We start from the raw sequence: 19,200 nt of genomic DNA, 5'->3' as shown, positions 1-19,200 counted from the left end.
TTCCTGTCAGTTAAATTTCACATCTGTAGCATGTCATCTTTGTGGCATAGCAATTTTAATGGGCAGTAATGTAAAAAGATTATAGGCGATGGTGGAATGAGAGCTTGTAGTGCTGGAATGGGAACAGGGAAGGGGGTGGATGGGTGAGAACAATAACTAATGAAATTTGAGGCCAGGAGGGTTAGGGGAACGCAGGATATATTGCAGGGAAAGTCCCCAACTGTGCAATTCAGAGAAGCTGGTGTTGGTGGGAAGGATTCATATGGCACAGGCTGTAATGCAGTCATTGAAATGAAGGATGTCATGTTGGGCAGTGTGCTCAGCAACAGGGTGGTCCACCTGTTTCTTGGCCACAGTTTGTTGGTGGTCATTAATGCAGACAGACAGCTTGTTGGTTGTCATGCCCACATAGAATGCAGCAGAGCGGTTGCAGCTTAGCTTGTAGATCAAATGACTGATCTCACAGGTAGCCCTGCTTTTCATGGGATAGGTGATGTTTGTGACTGGACTGGAGTACATGGTGGAGGGAAGATGTATGGGACAGGTCTCGCATCTAGGTCTATTACAGCGACAGTCTATTTGTTGTGCCTCCTTGCAACTCAGCATCTCTGCTATATGGTACATAGCAACTTTCCTTTTCTTAAAATTGTTACATTCCATCCTGGATTTTCCATTGTTTAATCAATGCACATATTGTTAGACAATAGTCTTCATTCTGGAAATGTCCCAGTGGAAGTGTTGCAGGAGTTGCAACATACCAAGTGCAGAACCTCCTGAGTCGCCAACTCAACCCTGGCAGTCATCATGTTTTAACAACAGGACGCATTGGGAAAGAGTAAGGGCCTGGTGTCATGGAATAGAAACAAAAGCTAAATTCCACAAAGGCTGCTGAAGGAAGTGCTTGCAGTCAGCCAATTTATATGATTGGTGAATAGTGGATCCTTATGTGTGGCTGCTCCAGAATCTCTGGAAGTGATTGGAAACTACTGTTCTTACTGTGAATCAGTCTGGAACTAGACAGTCTCCTCCTTATCAAATTAATGACCCACACTCCAAGGGAATCCTGACAGCACATTAGCATTTGTGTGATAAGCTGATATATGATAATTAATTGAATACTGGTTATTTGATAAGAAAAGTACCCACCATTGTAACCCCTGAGATATCCACTCATGAAACTCTGACGTTCGGCCAAATATGGACAACAATGACTTATTCTCTGAGACCAGATGAAATTTTTTACCACGCATAACTTCTGGATATCAAAAGTAATTGCCAATTCCTTCTTCTCTATCTGTGAATAATTTTTGTTGTGGTATGGTCAACATCTTAGAAGTGAATGTGAAAGACTGTTCCAAACTATCTGGGTTTGTATGCAACAGGATGGCCCCTGTTATGTATGGCGATACATCAGTGACTGACAGTTGGAAAATGTGGCTGATATAAGGTTATGCATGGAGCAGTTTGGAGACATTGCTTCAGCTTAAAAATGCTTGTTGGCAATCTGTGGACCACTGGGAAGGGATCACTTTCCTACAAAGTTAATTCAATGTATGGGCTATCATGACAATTTTTGGGGGAATACATTGGGCATATACGTAACCTCACACATAAAAACCAGCAAGTTTTTGGTAATGGTATATGGGAGATACCTACCACATTCTCTGACTTTGATTCAAGGCAATCCAGGCTAATGATATATCCTGCATAATTAATAGAACGCTGAAAGAAGGAGCATTTTGATGAATAGCACTTAAACCTGGCTTTCAAGAGGACTGAAAATATTTGCTGGAGATTCAATATACGCTCCTCTTGACTTCTTCTTGTCACTACTATTAGGGTGGTGCATAAGTTCATAGCATTTTTTTGTAAGTTTAATGAACACAACAGATACACATAACAGAGACTTTAGTCATTAATAACATATTCTCCTTCACTGTTTGCAACAGTCTGCCAATATTGGGGTAACTTTTCAATTCTGTGACTGTAGTAATCACGTGGCTTTGAGACAAAGAACTCATTGAGCCATGTTTGGAGTGCATTTTCATCTGGAAAGAAGTTCTTTGAAGTTCGTTTGATAAAGAGCAGAAAAAAAACCTGGGGCACAAGGTCAGGTGAATAACGTGGGTGCCGAATGGTTTCCCAACCCAACTCCTGTATAGTGTTTTTTGTCAGTGTAGCAGAATATGGGTGGGTGGCACACGTTTCTTTGTACAGGTAGTTGCCGATTTTTTTTTTTTTTTTTTTTTTTTGGCTCAACCATTCCTGTCCTTTCCTTAATGTTCATCAAAAAGCACCATTTCTTGTCATCAGTAACAATAAAGGATAGGAATGGTTGGTGGAAAGATTACCATTCATCACATTTACCAGTTCTCGAATACACTGACGTGGATCAGTATGGATTAATGCGTTTAAACAACCGTCATCAAGCCCCAAAGGTCTTCCTGAATGTGGAGAGTCATTAATGTCAAAATGATTCTCCTTAGAATGGGATGACCAATTTCTTGCTCTGCTCTGTCTAATGACAATATCCTCACAAACGACATAAATGATTCCGGTGCCTCTACTGCTGCCACCCCTCGACTAAACTCAAACAGCAGAATATGTTGGAAATGTTCTGATTTTTACACTTTGTTTACCATTTTCTAGAGTCCACATCTCCATTAACTATCTCTAAATGACAAAATGCAAACTCAAATAGCAAAAGTGAACTACAAATAAAAAATTACAATTGAGAAATAAACCTATGGCAACCATGACACCAATGTGCAAAACAAAAATGCTATGAACTTAAGTACCAACCTAATATATTACCCAGATAACAGACACATTGTGGAATGTTGGCAATAGTTTGTTCTAGAATATTGATTACCGTTCCATGACCATGGAGACTTCTTCTTAATGTGGTCCCACGGAACAATAAATAAATAAATAGAAACTTCCGGAAGATTGCTAGTGCACTAGCAATGCTGAAAGGTAACCTGTTATATTAATGGAGGTCATAAGGAGTATCTAACACTAGAATAGCTTTAGAAGCCTCATTCAAAGGCAGTCGAAAATAATCTTCTGAAAGCTGAATCTTAGAGTCATAATGACCCCTGCCAAATTTGAAAATAAATCATTAGGATGTGGAAGGGGACATACCCACAAAGGCATAATGCACCACCTGCTGTGTGAACAATAACTAAAAGGTCTTGCCCAACTGCTATAAGGAATCTGGGACAGCTCTTATAACTCCTCTAAGTGATAAGTTCTACTCTGACTTCATCCTGAAAGGCCAAAGGTATTGGGTGGGTTCTGAAAAATTTTACCATTACCAACTGTTTTAGTGCAAAGTGGGCAGAAAAATTAGAAGCCTGTAGAAAATAAGGGGGCAATTGGATTCACATCTACAAATATTGGATAGAACACCCAGAAAGTGTTTATGTATTGAGGCAAAAATTATTTTTCTGCTGAGGGTTCTGCCACTACAAAGAAGGATTCTGATAACTTGCTTATACATTAATTCCACAACTACCCAGCCTAGTATCTGAAATTCAGGATGAACATAACTTGATAGCTTAGCTGCTACTTATTTTAAAGCTGGAGGCCCCAATCAGAGACAAATAGGCTGATTAATAATTTAGACTGAGTTCCCCACATAAAAAAGGAATAAAATTGGAATATGATAAACCATTGCTAACAGTGTAGGGTGGCACTGTGCTGCCACTGAATTTGTGAAGTTTATTTTCACTGTTGCACTCGACTGATGATGACTTGGTCAATTCTGACAACCACTGTTATGCGATCCTGGCAAAAACATCGTTAATAGACATCATTGTAATGTAGGAAACTATATACAGCATGTAAAGAAAAGACATCAAGTATAACTGGGCTGTCCACAAAAAATATTGCTGAGACTGAGTGCAAAAACTGTCATGATGCAGTGCCTGTTGTCTGACCAGTCAAGCAGGGCTGCTTCATTTCTACCTGGACTGCGTGAGACTTTTGCATTTTGACATCTGGCTTACTAGATCATGTCGCATTTGCTATTCAAGATAACAGTTCTGATATATCATATTCTGTGGAAAAGATAGCCTGAGCTGCTTGTGAAATCTTAAGAGCCCTGGCAATAAGCAAAACTTCAGCTAAAGACGCCGGCCGGAGTGGCCGTGCGGTTCTAGGCACTACAGTCTGGAACCGCGAGACCGCTACGGTCGCAGGTTCGAATCCTGCCTCGGGCATGGATGTGTGTGATGTCTTTAGGTTAGTTAGGTTTAAGTAGTTCTAAGTTCTATGGGACTGATGAGCTTAGAAGTTGAGTCCCAAAGTGATCAGAGCCATTTGAACCATTCAGCTAAAGAAGGATATCACTGTCTTAATGCTTCAGCAAAAACTTTTGCTAATATGACCAGTACTTCACATATTAATGATTCTTCATACCATTTCCACAAGAAGACATAAACTTCCATTTTCTACTCAGGTCCTGCAAGGTCTACGAGCCATGATATGTAACTGTCTGATGTTGCCTTACAATGTTGGAGGAACTCTTAAGTGAGTAGCCATCATATACATTTTTGTTGCAAAATGTTCACTTAAAAGTTAGTTAATAATGGGCAAGGGCAGTATTGATGGTTCAAACAAAGGGTCCAATTTTTTCACATGATTATAAGCCTGTGGGTTTGTACATAATAAAAAATCTCACAAATGGTGTAGTTGTCAGCTTCTGGATGAGTTTGTGCTATTGATTAAGCTGTTGTTTCCAAAGCTAAGAAAACTGCTTGTCCACCTTGGTTGTACCACTCAGCAAAGTGTCCTAGTAAGTCCTATTCTGAGACACAGAGGACTGTAGTTCCAAATGACCCCAACTCCCACTATTGTGTGTCTTCTATTTCATCAACAGAAGTTCTTTGAACACCAATGAAGTACAGATAAACCACAGAATATAACAGATCCTGATTCTTTTTGGACTAAAGAGAAATGAAGGCTTGTTGTTGTTGTTGTGGTCTTCAGTCCTGAGACTGGTTTGATGCAGCTCTCCATGCTGCCCTATCCTGTGCGAGCTTCTTCATCTCCCAATACCTACTGCAACCTACATCCTTCTGAATCTGCTTAGTGTATTCATCTCTTGGTCTCCCTCTACAATTTTTACCCCCCATTCTGCCCTCCAAAGCTAAATTTGTGATCCCTTGATGCCTCAGAACATGTCCTACTAACCGGTCCCTTCTTTTTGTCAAGCTATGCCACAAACTCATCTTCTCCCCAATTCTATTCAATACTTCATCATTAGTTATGTGATCTACCTATCTAATCTTCAGCATTCTTCTGTAGCACCACACTTCAAAAGCTTCTATTCTCTTCTTGTCCAAATTATTTATCATCCACGTTTCACTTCCATACATGGCTACACTCAATACAAATACTTTCAGAAACGACTTCCTGACGCTTAAATCTATACTCGATGTTAACAAATTTCTCTTCTTCAGAAACGCTTTCCTTGCCATTGCCAGTCTACATTTTATATCTTCTCTACTTCGACCATCATCAGTTATTTTGCTCCCCAAATAGCAAAACTCCTTTACTACTTTAAGTGTCTCATATCTATATCTAATTCCCTCAGCATCACCCGACTTAATTCGACTACATTCCATTATCCTCATTTTGTTTTTGTTGATGTTCATCTTATATCCTCCTTTCAAGACACTGTCCATTCCGTTCAACTACTCTTCCAAGTCCTTTGCTGTCTCTGATAGAATTACAATCTCATCAGCGAACCTCAAAGTTTTTATTTCTTCTCCATGGATTTTAATACCTACTCCAAATTTTTCTTTTGTTTCTTTACTGCTCGCTCAATATACAGATCGAATAACATCGGGGAGAGGCTACAACCCTGTCTTACTCCCTTCCCAACCACTGCTTCCCTTTCATGTCCCTCAACTCTTATAACTGCCATCTGGTTTCTGTACAAGTTGTAAATAGCCTTTCGCTCCCTGTATTTTACCCCTGCCACCTTTAGAATTTGAAAGAGAGTATTCCAGTCAACATTATCAAAAGCTTTCTCTAAGTCTACAAATGCTAGAAACATAGATTTGCCTTTCCTTAATCTTTCTTCTAAGATAAGTCGTAAGGTCAGTATTGCCACATGTGTTCCAATATTTCTACGGAATCCAAACTGATCTTCCCCGAGGTCGGCTTCTACCAGTTTTCCATACGTCTGTAAAGCATTCGTCGTAGTATTTTGCAGCTGTGACTTATTAAACTGATAGTTCAGTAATTTTCACATCTGTCGACACCTGCTTTCTTTGGGATTGGAATTATTATATTCTTCTTGAAGTCTGAGGGTATTTCGCCTGTCTCATTCATCTTGCTCACCAGATGGTAGAGTTTTGTCAGGACTGGCTCTCCCAAGGCCATCAGTAGTTCTAATGGAATGTTGTCTACTCCCGGGGCCTTGTTCTGACTCAGGTCTTTCAGTGCTCTGTCAAATTCTTCATGCAGTATTGTATCTCCCATTTCATCTTCATCTACATCCTCTTTCATTTCCATAATATTGTCCTCAAGTACATCGCCCTTGTACAGACCCTCTATATACTCCTTCCACCTTTCTGATTTCCCTTCTTTGCTTAGAACTGGGTTTCCATCTGTGCTCTTGATATTCATACAAGTGGTTCTCTTTACTCCAAAGGTCTCTTTAATTTTCCTGTAGGCAGTATCTATCTTACCCCTAGTGAGATAAGCCTCTACATCCTTACATTTGTCCTCTAGCCGTCCCTGCTTAGCCATTTTGCACTTCCTGCCGATCTCATTTTTGAGATGTTCGTATTCCTTTTTGCCTGCTTCATTTACTGCATTTTTATATTTTCTCCTTTCATCAATTAAATTCAATATTTTGTCTGTTAACCAAGGAGCTCTACTAGCCCTAGTCTTTTTACCTACTTGACCCTCTGCTGCCTTCACTATTTCATCCCTCAGAGCTACCCATTCTTCTTCTACTGTATTTCTTCCCCCATTCCTGTCAATTGTTTCCTTATGCTCTCCCTGAAACTCTGTACCACCTCTGATTTAGTCAGTTTATAGAGGTCCCATCTCCTTAGATTCCCACCTTTTTTGCAGTTTCTTCAGTTTTTACCTACAGTTCATAACCAATAGATTGTGGTCAGAGTCCACATCTGCCCCTCAAAATGTCTTACAATTTAAAACCTGGTTCCTAAATCTCTGTCTTACCATTATATAATCTATCTGATACCTTTTAGTATCTCCGGGATTCTTCCATGTATACAACCTTCTTTCATGATTCTTGAACCAAGTGTTAGCTACGATTAAGTTATGCTCTGTGCAAAACTCTACCAGGCGGCTTCATCTTTCATTTCTTTCCCCCAATCCATATTCGCCTACTATGTTTCCTTCTCTCCCTTTTCCTACTCTTGAATTTCAGTCACCCATGGCTATTAAATTTGCATCCCCCTTCACTACCTGAATAATTTCTTTTATCTCATCATACATTTCATCAATTTCTTCATCTGCAGAACTAGTTGGCATATAAACTTGTACTACTGTAGTAGGTGTGGGCTTCGTGTCTATCTTGGCCACAATAATGCGTTCAATATGCTGTTTGTAGTAGGTTACCCGCACTCCTATTTTTTTATTCATTATTAAACCTACTCCTGCATTACCCCTATTTGATTTTGTATTTATAACCCTGTATTCACCTGACCGAAAGTCTTGTTCCTCCTGCCACCGAACTTCACTAAATCCCACTATATCTAACTTTAACCTATCCATTTCCTTTTTTAAATTTTCTAACTTACCTGCCCGATTAAGGGACCTGACATTCCATGCTCCAATTTATAGAATGCCAGTTTTCTTTTTCCTGATAAGACATATGGAGATGGTACGTCGAGATAAATAAGTCCACTGGAGAGCACATAGTATTCATCAGCGAGCTGAGACAAGTGAGGCTGAGATGGTCTGCAGCAGTCAAATTTGCTTCTGTTGTTTATCAACCTGGCCTGGTGTTGGCACATGTGTCACTCTGCACCACACCTAATGATCTCACTGGATATATCTATAATTGCATCAACTGATCCATCAATATATCTGGCAGGATTACAAGGTTTGCAATTCCATTTATATGCTGTGGCAAACATTAAAATGACTGATTTGGCTTATAAAATGACTCGACTTTGTCTGTTACAGAAATAAATATGTAATGCTCTTTGATTCTTCAGGCACTTTATATAACTTTGAAAGGTAAGAGCCTAATCATTAAACATTTTATGGCTGCATTGTTGTTATTTGCCATTTCATTTGGGAAAATATCCATCAACATTTGTTTTCCAGAAACAATACACTGGAGGCCACAAACCATCTTTTGTTTCGAGAAGGGACACTGAAAGAAAAAGCAAGATGAGTGGTAAACCATTATAACTTCATTGATTTTTTAAATAGTTGATTACAAATTCTCTACTAAGCTAGTGCTCATGATGTTTAAACAACGTGATGAAAAACACTGGAAAGGTAACGTCCTGCAGTCTTAAAAACTGATGAGCTTGGTTACTTTAGATATCACATTGATATTTTCTATCTTCCCAACATTTTAATGATTAATTATGAATGACAGTGTAGGTTGCACAGTGGTTAGCCACTGGACTCCCATTTGGGAGGATGATGGTTCAAACGTGTGTCCAGCCATCCTGACTTAGATTTTCCATTATTTCCCTGAATTGCTTCAGGCAAATGCTGGGACAGTTCCTTTGAAAGGATATGGCCGAATTCCTTCCCCATCCTTCCAAATCCGATGGAACCAATGACCTTGCTGTTTGCTCCCTTCCCCCCCAACCAACCAACCAGTTATGAATGATTTATTGTTACATGTACAGCCACAGTGCATGTTTGTTGTAATCCTGTAGCACAGTTATATAAAAATGTTGTCTGGAAGATGGTTCAGTGGTCCATTCTGCCTGTTCTTTTCACTTATGAAGTGGTACTATTATTATACAGCATTATGATCCATCACTTTTGTTTAAAAATGAAACATGTGTTTTCGAGTTTCTAGCTTTTTGCCACAATTCATGTAAATTCTGAAGTGATGTACTAATAATCTTTGTAAAAGACCATTCTATAAAATGGGTTAAGGGATAACTGATTATGGGCAGAAGGACATAACTCAGCGAGAGCCAGAGGAAGGCAGCTGCCCCCCTCCCCCCTCCCCTGCTTCCCCTCATCCTCTGGATAAAAGCACCTTTGTAACCTGGGATTGCATTCTGCCTCACAAACAAAAATACATATAAGTTCAGTATCACTTTAAAGAAAACTTGAACATGTAGTTGTTACTAACTAGTAGCAAATGCACCCAGAGGCATTTGTTGTGAGACATCAAAACTATTTCATCATTCACCATGAAACTAACATGAGTTGCCATCTTCTAGTCAGATCCTAAGTACACTCTTGTGGTTGTGTACTGATGGACTTGTTGTTTCCAACTATGTTATCTGCTATGTTATAGATTTCTTGATGTGCTCCTCTAGCATGATATGTAAACTCTATACCACTGCACATAAAACTGTACCATAAGAATTTATAGTCACACTTACCTTACTGCAAGGGCAGTCAGTGAACACTTGTAAATCCACTGCAATGCTGTCCCTTATACCAACTGCCATTATATGAAAATTTTCTTTCCACATTAAATCATTCATATTTGGTGGGTCTTTCACAATAATTTCTGCTGTGACATTGATTATATCACCACTCTTCAGCATTGATATTTTATTACCTTCTGACACACTTCCATCTGGTCCTTTCGGATTGTATGTTACAGATACATACTCTGCATCATCTTTCAGTTCAACAGATGCAGAAATTTCCTAAAATTGATGGAAATATTATTGTTACTGAAAAGTAAGTTAATTTACTTGTTATCTAGTAAATATCTTATTGAGAATGTCTGTCATCTTAGAGATAATTACTATTTGCTACTGTAAACTGGTTGTAGGCTTTCTGTTTAAGACATATCGAGAATTTACTTCAGAATACAGTGTTCAGTTTCTCAAACAAACTCCAATGCATTTTTACCTGCCTGTTTTCATAAGGTATAATTTTGATAGTGTCATTATCAGTCTTTTCTAGTCTCCTACTGCCATACTGGTGGTACATCAGTTTGTTGAAGAATCAATAGGACACTGAAGAAACTACAGTAATATAGGAAATCAAGGAGAGGAAGGTTGATAAATTGGCAGAACAAGAGGTAGATGAAGCATTAGGCAACAATTGAGTGAAACAGAGGAAAAGAACAGATTAGAAAATGAATTGGTAACTTTGATAGATGAAACATTGAGGGGATCAGAGGATCAAATAGGCCAAAAGACATAGCCCAGTAGAAATCCTTTGTCAAAACATGAGGTATTGAATTTAACTGATAAAAGAAGGAAACATAAACATGCAGTAAATAAGGCAAGCAAGAGGCAAAACGGATATCTAAAAAATGAGATTGACAGAGAGGCCAAAATTGAAAAGCAAGAATGGCTAGAGGCAAAGTGTAAAATGGCAAAGCAGGAATGGTTAGATGTGAAATGCAGAACTATAGAAGTATGTGTGATGATAGGAAATAGATATGCCACATAGAGGAAAATTAAAGAAATCTTTGGAGAGAACAGAAGCACTTTTATGAATATTAAAAGCTCATGTGGTAAGTAAATGCTAAGCAAATGAGGAAAGGCTAAAAGGGAAAAGAAATATATAGACGGGCTATACAAGGTAAACAAAGCTGAAGACAATATTATGGGAACAGGAAGTAGATGAATATGAGAGGGAAGATATGAGATACTGCGAGAAGAATCTGACAAGGACATATTTGGAAAGGGAATTAAAGTTCATGGGAAAGAAACTAAAGCTAGAGGTTTGTCAGTAATATTGCAGTTCTGTTAAAGATGGAAAAGGACTTGGAAAAGCAGTTGAACAGAATGGATAGTATCTTAAAAAGAAGTTATAAGATAAACTACAACAAGCAAAATGCAATGTACTCTAATTAAGTGAGGTGATGCTGAGGGAATTAGTTTACAAAATAAGACATTGAAAGAAGTAAATGAGTTTTCTTATTCTGCTGGAAAATAAATGATTATGGCAAAAGAAGGAAACGGCAAGTAAAGCATTTCTAAAATATATATGTCTGGAGTGTGGCCATGTATTGAAGTGAGCCATGGATGATAAACAGTTCAGACAAGAAGAGAATAGAAGTTTTTGAAATGTGGTGCTATAAAGCACTGCAGAAAATTAGAGGGATAGAGTGAACAGCTAATGAAGAAGTACTGAAACAAATCAACAAAAAAAGAAATCTGTGGTACAGCTTGACTAAAAGAAAGGATTGTTGGATAGGACTCATCCTGAGGCATCAAGGTAGTCAATTTAGTAATGGCAGGAATGGGCGCACACACACACACACACACACACACACACACACACACACACACACACACACGTGTGTGTGTGTGTAAGTAAGGAGGGGGGGTGGGGGTGGAGGAATATAAGAATTGTATGTAGAGAGAGACCAAGGCATGATAACAGACACAGGTTAATATGGATGCAGATTGTAATAGCTACACAGAGATGTAGAGGCTTTCAAAGCATAAATTGATGTGAAGGGCTGCTACAAATCAGTCTTCAGGCTGAAGACAAGAGCAATGTATATAACAAAGCTACATCCTCCGTTTGAACAAGAAAGTGAAAAGTTCATAATAATAAAGGAGATAGGCAAGGTGATTACATTTAAACAAAACTAATTAACCTCCAGGCCTATTGTCATATTTAGTCTGTCTCCTTGAGACAACATTAGCCTTGCATGCTGTGTGTGACATAATGACAACAACATGAATCAGGATAGATTGCTGTTCACCACATAGGTGAGACAGGCTTGTTTTAAAGTAGACTGATGAGTATTGCTCAGCTTTTTGACACAATACTTCATCAGATGAACACACACACACACACACACACACACACACACACACACACACACACACACAGATATACAGGGCTATTACAAATGATTGAAGCGATTTCATAAATTCACTGTAGCTCCATTCATTGACATATGGTCACGACACACTACAGATACGTAGAAAAACTCATAAAGTTTTGTTCGGCTGAAGCCGCACTTTAGGTTTCTGCCGCCAGAGCGCTCGAGAGCGCAGTGAGACAAAATGGTGTCAGGAGCCGAGAAAGCATATGTCGTGCTTGAAATGCACTCACATCAGTCGGTCATAACAGTGCAACGACACTTCAGGATGAAGTTCAACAAAGATCCACAACTGCTAACTCTATTCGGCGATGGTATGCGCAGTTTAAAGCTTCTGGATGCCTCTGTAAGGGGAAATCAACGGGTCGGCCTGCAGTGAGCGAAGAAACGGTTGAACACGTGCGGGCAAGTTTCACGCATAGTGATGTGAAAGATTCAGTGTTTAAACCTCCTCTACCAAGAAACGTGCCAGAACTGCGAGCTCGCATCAACAATGCTTTCGAACTCATTGATGGGGACATGCTGCGCCGAGTGTGGGAGGAACTTGATTATCGGCTTGATGTCTGCCGAATCACTAAAGGGGCATATATCGAACATTTGTGAATGCCTAAAAAAACTTTTTGAGTTTTTGTATGTGTGTACAAAGCATTGTGAAAATATCTCAAATAATAAAGTTATTGTAGAGCTGTGAAATCGCTTCAATCATTTGTAATAACCCTGTATATATATAGCACTGCCATGTTGATAGACACACAAACAAACACAAACATACACACAAAATTCAAGCTTTCGCAACCAACGGTTGCTTCATCAGGAAAGAGGGAAGGAGAGGGAAAGACAAAAGGATGTCTGCTTGTGTCTGTATATGTGCGGATGGATATGTGTGTGTGTGTGTGTGTGTGTGTGTGTGTGTGTGTGTGTGTGTGTGTGTGTGTGTGTGTGTGCGCGAGTGTATACCTGTCCTTTTTTCCCCCTAAGGTAAGTCTTTCCGCTCCCGGGATTGGAATGACTCCTTACCCTCTCCCTTAAAACCCACATCCTTTCGTCTTTCCCTCTCCTTCCCTCTTTCCTGATGAAGCAACCATTGGTTGCGAAAGCTTGTATTTTGTGTGTATGTTTGTGTTTGTTTGTGTGTCTATCGCCCTGCCAGTGCTTTCGTTTGGTAAGTCACATCATCTTTGTTTTTAGATATATTTTTCCCACATGGAATGTTTCCCTGATATATATGTCTGCTTGTTTCTGTATATGTGTGGATGGATATGTGTGTGTATGCGAGTGTATACCCGTCCTTTTTTCCCCCTAAGTCTTTCCGCTTCCGGGATTGGAATGACTCCTTACCCTCTCCCTTAAAACCCACATCCTTTTGTCTTTCCCTCTCGTTCCCTCTTTCCTGACGAAGCAGCCGTTGGTTGCGAAAGCTAGAATTTTGTGTGTATGTTTGTGTTTGTTTATGTGTCTATCGACGTGCCAGCGCTTTCGTTTGGTAAGTCACATCATCTTTGTTTTTAGATATATTTTTCCCACGTGGAATGTTTCCCTCTATTATATTCATATCATTAATTTGAACCCAACAATTACGTTTGTTATTGTCACTGTTACATTTCGAAGTCTTTTCTGTCGTCTTATTTCCTCCTTCTGTTTTTGCCAGTAGTTTCACTTTGTATTCACCCTCTCCTTTTTACCGTAATCCACTATACAATTTTATCCCGCCGATATATACTCAATAATACTTAATACGTAATAATAAGTAACCCACTTCCAAACCATAACCAAAAAAAATTTTTTTCCGCTTTCAACACTACCGCTGCTATAAAATTCACCATTTCTAGTTCACAAACAGTTCCTTTCAGCTATTAAACAACCTTTTCAGCTAGTTTTAATAACTTTTGCTTAATTTCCATTTCTGTTTTTCTCACATCACCGATCATTTTTAGCCGCTTCCCACAGGTTTTAACGTCATTATTTCTTCATCAGACAATTGTTAGCCTCATTTCCATAATCTGCCACTACCAAACCACTCCTTTTAATACATCCTCACGTAGTTTTTTCGAAATTTTCCCGAATTTCTCCACCCTTTAACGTGTTTTGGCGGCAACACAACCACCTAACCTTTATGCACATCGTTGTCTACCTACACAAGTTCACCACAGGATCAACATAGCCCACCTCTAACCAACTCTTTTTCGCCTTTTTTCACACCAGATCTCCATTTGCTTTCTAGTTCACCTTTATCTCTCCCCATATATTTTTATATTTATTTTCATTTTCATTTCAGCCTCATGTTACACTTTCCACCTTCTAGTACCATGTCACCCTCACAACACCTCCACAACGACCCCATTAAGTTTTATTTACATTCCCTCCGCAAACATGCCTTCGCCCTAGCCAGATTACACTCCCATATTTTATTTTCTCAGGCTTGTCTGACATTTGGCATCACCCCCAAAGGCCTCACGCTTAAAGTTCCCATCTCTGGCTGCAACCCTTCTTTCCATCAGTCCCTATACCAGTTCCAAACTGAACAATCCATTGCCCTCACCCACCTAATCCTTCACCAACACATCCACTCAGCCAATCAACACACCCGTCAACTCCTATCCTTAATAAAAGTCCTCAATCTTTCCTCTCCCACATCCACACCAGCTGTTCAGAGCATCCACCTACAGGCCAACCGCAAATTAGAATGGCTTAAAAAACTATCCAATCTCCTGGTTTCCCACCTCCGGAAAGGCAACTCACTCACCCTTCACAACCTTTCCAGCAAACCTCAACCTCCTCTCATTGCACACAAACCCAGTCTCTCCCATCTACTCAATCTCCCACTTCCAGCTCCACTCCCTCCAAAACCTCAAAATTCCAATCAACACAATCTGGAACCACAACACCCCAATTCAGTAGTTAACCTTTTCTGCAAACCTCTCTCCCAATCCGAAGCCTCTGTCCTATCCAAAGGCCTCACCTTCAGCCCCACTCCCAGATTTAACCAAACAGCCCTCGTCAAAGATTTACTGTCCTACACCCGTACTCTCTGCTGGAAATATCACTTTGCCACGAAGAAAAATGATCCTAATCCTACTCCTAATGATCCAACTCCCCAAGACACTATCCAAATTGAACCCTGCCTGGAACAGTTCCATCCTCCGTCACAGCGGGACCCACCTCCTCTTCCTCAAAATCACCCTCTCCTAACCTTCCAGGAATTTCTGACTTCCAGCCTTGCCTCTCAATCCTTCTTAAAAAACCTTAATCCTACTTCCAACATCACCACTGCTGAAGCCCAGGCTATCCGTGATCTGAAGGCTGACCAATCCATCGTCATTCTTCCGGCGGACAAGGGTTCCACGACTGTGGTACTTGATCGTCGGGAGTATGTGGCTGAGGGACTGCGTCAGTTTTCAGACAACACTACTTGCAAAGTTTGCCAAGGTAATCCCATTCCTGATGTCCAGGTGGAGCTTCAAGGAATCCTCAGAACCTTAGGCCCCCTACAAAACCTTTCACCTGACTCCATCAACCTCCTGACCCCACCAACACCCCGCACCCCTACCTTCTACCTTCTTCCTAAAATTTACAAACCCAATCATCCCGGCTGCCCCATTGTAACTGGTTACGAAGCCCCCACAGAACGCATCTCTGCCTACGTAGATCAACACCTTCAACCCATTACATGCAGTCTCCCATCCTTCATCAAAGACACCAACCACTTTCTCGAACGCCTGGAATCCCTACCCAGTCTGTTACCCCCAGAAACCATCCTTGTAACCATTGATGCCACTTCCTTATACACAAATATTCTGCATGTCCAGGGCCTCGCTGCGATGGAGCACTTCCTTTCACGCCAATCACCTGCCACCCTACCTAAAACCACTTTCCTCATTACCTTAGCCAGCTTCATCCTGACCCACAACTTCTTCACTTTTGAAGGCCAGACATACCAACAATTAAAGGGAACAGCCATGGATACCAGGATGGCCCCCTCGTACGCCAACCTATTCATGGGTCACTTAGAGGAAGCCTTCTTGATTACCCAGGCCTGCCAACCCAAAGTTTGGTACAGATTTATTGATGACAATTTCATGATCTGGACTCACAGTGAAGAAGAACTCCAGAATTTCCTCTCCAACCTCAACTCCTTTGGGTCCATCAGATTCACCTGGTCCTACTCTAAATCCCATGCCACTTTCCTTGACGTTGACCTTCACCTGTCCAATGGCCAGCTTCACACATCCGTCCACATCAAACCCACCAACAAGCAACAGTACCTCCATTATGACAGCTGCCACCCATTCCACATCAAACGGTCCCTTCCCTACAGCCTAGGTCTCCGTGGCAAACAAATCTGCTCCAGTCTGGAATCCTTGAACCCTTACACCAACAAGCTGAAAACAGCTTTCGCATCCTGTAACTAGCCTCCTGACCTGGTACAGAAGCAAATAACCAGAGCCACTTCCTCATCTCCTCAAACCCGGAACCTCCCACAGAAGAACCCCAAAAGTGCCCCACTTGTGACAGGATACTTTCCGGGACTGGATCAGATTCTGAATGTGGCTCTCCAGCAGGGATATGACTTCCTCAAATCCTGCCCTGAAATGAGATCCATCCTTCATGAAATCCTCCCCACTCCACCAAGAGTGTCTTTCCGCCGTCCACCTAAACTTCGTAACCTCTTAGTTCATCCCTATGAAATCCCCAAACCACCTTCCCTACCCTCTGGCTCCTACCCTTGTAACCGCCCCCGGTGTAAAACCTGTCCCATGCACCCTCCCACCACCACCTACTCCAGTCCTGTAACCCGGAAGGTGTACACAATCAAAGGCAGAGCCACGTGTGAAAGCACCCACGTGATTTACCAACTGACCTGCCTACACTGTGAAGCCTTCTATGTGGGAATGACCAGCATCAAACTGTCCATTCACATGAATGGACACAGGCAGACTGTGTTTGTTGGTAATGAGGATCACCCTGTGGCTAAACATGCCTTGGTGCACGGCCAGCACATCTTGGCACAGTGTTACACCGTCCGGGTTATCTGGATACTTCCTACTAACACCAACCTATCCGAACTCCAGAGATGGGAACGTGCTCTTCAATATATCCTCTCTTCCCGTTATCCACCAGGCCTCAATCTCCGCTAATTTCAAGTTGCCGCCACTCATACCTCACCTGTCATTCAACAACATCTTTGCCTCTGCACTTCTGCCTCGACTGACATCTCTGCCCAAACTCTTTGTCTTTAAATATGTCTGCTTGTGTCTGTATATGTGTGGATGGATATGTGTGTGTGTGCGAGTGTGTACCCGTTCTTTTTTCCCCCTAAGGTAATTCTTTCCGCTCCCGGGACTGGAATGACTCCTTACCCTCTCCCTTAAAACCCACATCCTTTCGTCTTTCCCTCTCCTTCCCTCTTTCCTGATGAGGCAACAGTTTGTTGCGAAAGCTTGAATTTTGTGTGTATGTTTGTGTTCGTTTGTGTGTCTGTCGACTTGCCAGCACTTTCATTTGGTGAGTCACATCATCTTTGTTTTTAGGTATATTTTTGCCACGTGGAATGTTTCCTTCTATTTAACTATATATATACACACACACACGTATATATATATATATATATATATATATATATATATATATATATATATATATATATATATATATATATATATATATAAAATGTCTGCTTGTGTCTGTGTATATGAGGATGGATATGTGTGTGTGTGCGAGTGTATACCTGTCCTTTTTTCCCCCTAAGGTAAGTCTTTCCGCTCCCGGGATTGGAATGACTCCTTACCCTCTCCCTTAAAACCCAAATCCTTTTGTCTTTCCCTCTCCTTCCCTCTTTCCTGACGAGGCAACCATTGGTTGCGAAAGCTAGATTTTGTGTGTATGTTTGTGTTTGTTTGTGTGTCTATCGACCTGCCAGCGCTTTTGTTTGGTAAGTCTCATCATCTTTCTTTTTAAATATATATATATATATATATATATATATATATATATATATATATATATATATGGTTATAATAGAAGGAAACATTCCACGAAGGAAAAATATACCTAAAAACAAAGATGATGTGACTTACCAAATGAAAGTGCTGGCAGGTCGACAGACACACAAACGAACACAAACATACACACAAAATTCAAGCTTTCGCAACAAACTGTTGCCTCATCAGGAAAGAGGGAAGGAGAGGGAAAGATGAAAGGATGTGGGTTTTAAGGGAGAGGGTAAGGAGTCATTCCAGTCCCGGGAGCGGAAAGACTTACCTTAGGGGGAAAAAAGGACGGGTACACACTCGCACACACACACATATCCATCCACACATATACAGACACAAGCAGACATATTTAAAGACAAAGAGTTTGGGCAGAGATGTCAGTCGAGGCAGAAGTGCAGAGGCAAAGATGTTGTTGAATGACAGGTGAGGTATGAGTGGCGGCAACTTGAAATTAGCAGAGATTGAGGCCTGGTGGATAACGGGAAGAGAGGATATATTGAAGAGCAAGTTCCCATCTCCGGAGTTCGGATAGGTTGGTGTTAGTAGGAAGTATCCAGATAACCCGGACGGTGTAACACTGTGCCAAGATGTGCTGGTCGTGCACCAAGGCATGTTTAGCCACAGGGTGATGCTCATTACCAACAAACACTGTCTGCCTGTGTCCATTCATGCGAATGGACAGTTTGTTGCTGGTCATTCCCACATAGAATGCATCACAGTGTAGGCAGGTCAGTTGGTAGATCACGTGGGTGCTTTCACACGTGGCTCTGCCTTTGATTGTGTACACCTTCCGGGTTACAGGACTGGAGTAGGTGGTGGTGGGAGGGTGCATGGGACAGGTTTTACACCGGGGGCGGTTACAAGGGTAGGAGCCAGAGGGTAGGGAAGGTGGTTTGGGGATTTCATAGGGATGAACTAAGAGGTTATGAAGGTTAGGTGGACGGCGGAAAGACACTCTTGGTGGAGTGGGGAGGATTTCATGAAGGATGGATCTCATTTCAGGGCAGGATTTGAGGAAGTCGTATCCCTGCTGGAGAGCCACATTCAGAATCTGATCCAGTCCCGGAAAGTATCCTGTCACAAGTGGGGCACTTTTGTGGTTCTTCTGTGGGAGATTCTGGGTTTGAGAGGATGAGGAAGTGGCTCTGGTTATTTGCTTCTGTACCAGGTCGGGAGGGTAGTTGCGGGATGCGAAAGCTGTTGTCAGGTTGTTGGTGT

General features: G+C 41.1%; 1 protein-coding gene across 1 annotated transcript in view; it reads right to left on the bottom strand.

Moving 5' to 3' along the window:
• The window catches only part of LOC126175744 (integrin beta-PS-like), a 188,814-nt gene that overhangs the window by 47,007 nt on the left and 122,607 nt on the right, over positions 1-19,200 (bottom strand). Inside the window, exon 8 of the mRNA XM_049922699.1 lies at positions 9,573-9,845. Coding sequence (XP_049778656.1) covers positions 9,573-9,845 — 273 coding nt within the window. The remainder of the gene's footprint in view (positions 1-9,572; positions 9,846-19,200) is intronic.

Source organism: Schistocerca cancellata, chromosome 3 (genome assembly GCF_023864275.1).
Source record: "Schistocerca cancellata isolate TAMUIC-IGC-003103 chromosome 3, iqSchCanc2.1, whole genome shotgun sequence".
Classification (NCBI taxonomy): domain Eukaryota; kingdom Metazoa; phylum Arthropoda; class Insecta; order Orthoptera; family Acrididae; genus Schistocerca; species Schistocerca cancellata.
The sequence above is the reverse complement of the archived record's forward strand: the minus strand, read 5'-3'. Positions and strand labels throughout refer to the sequence as shown.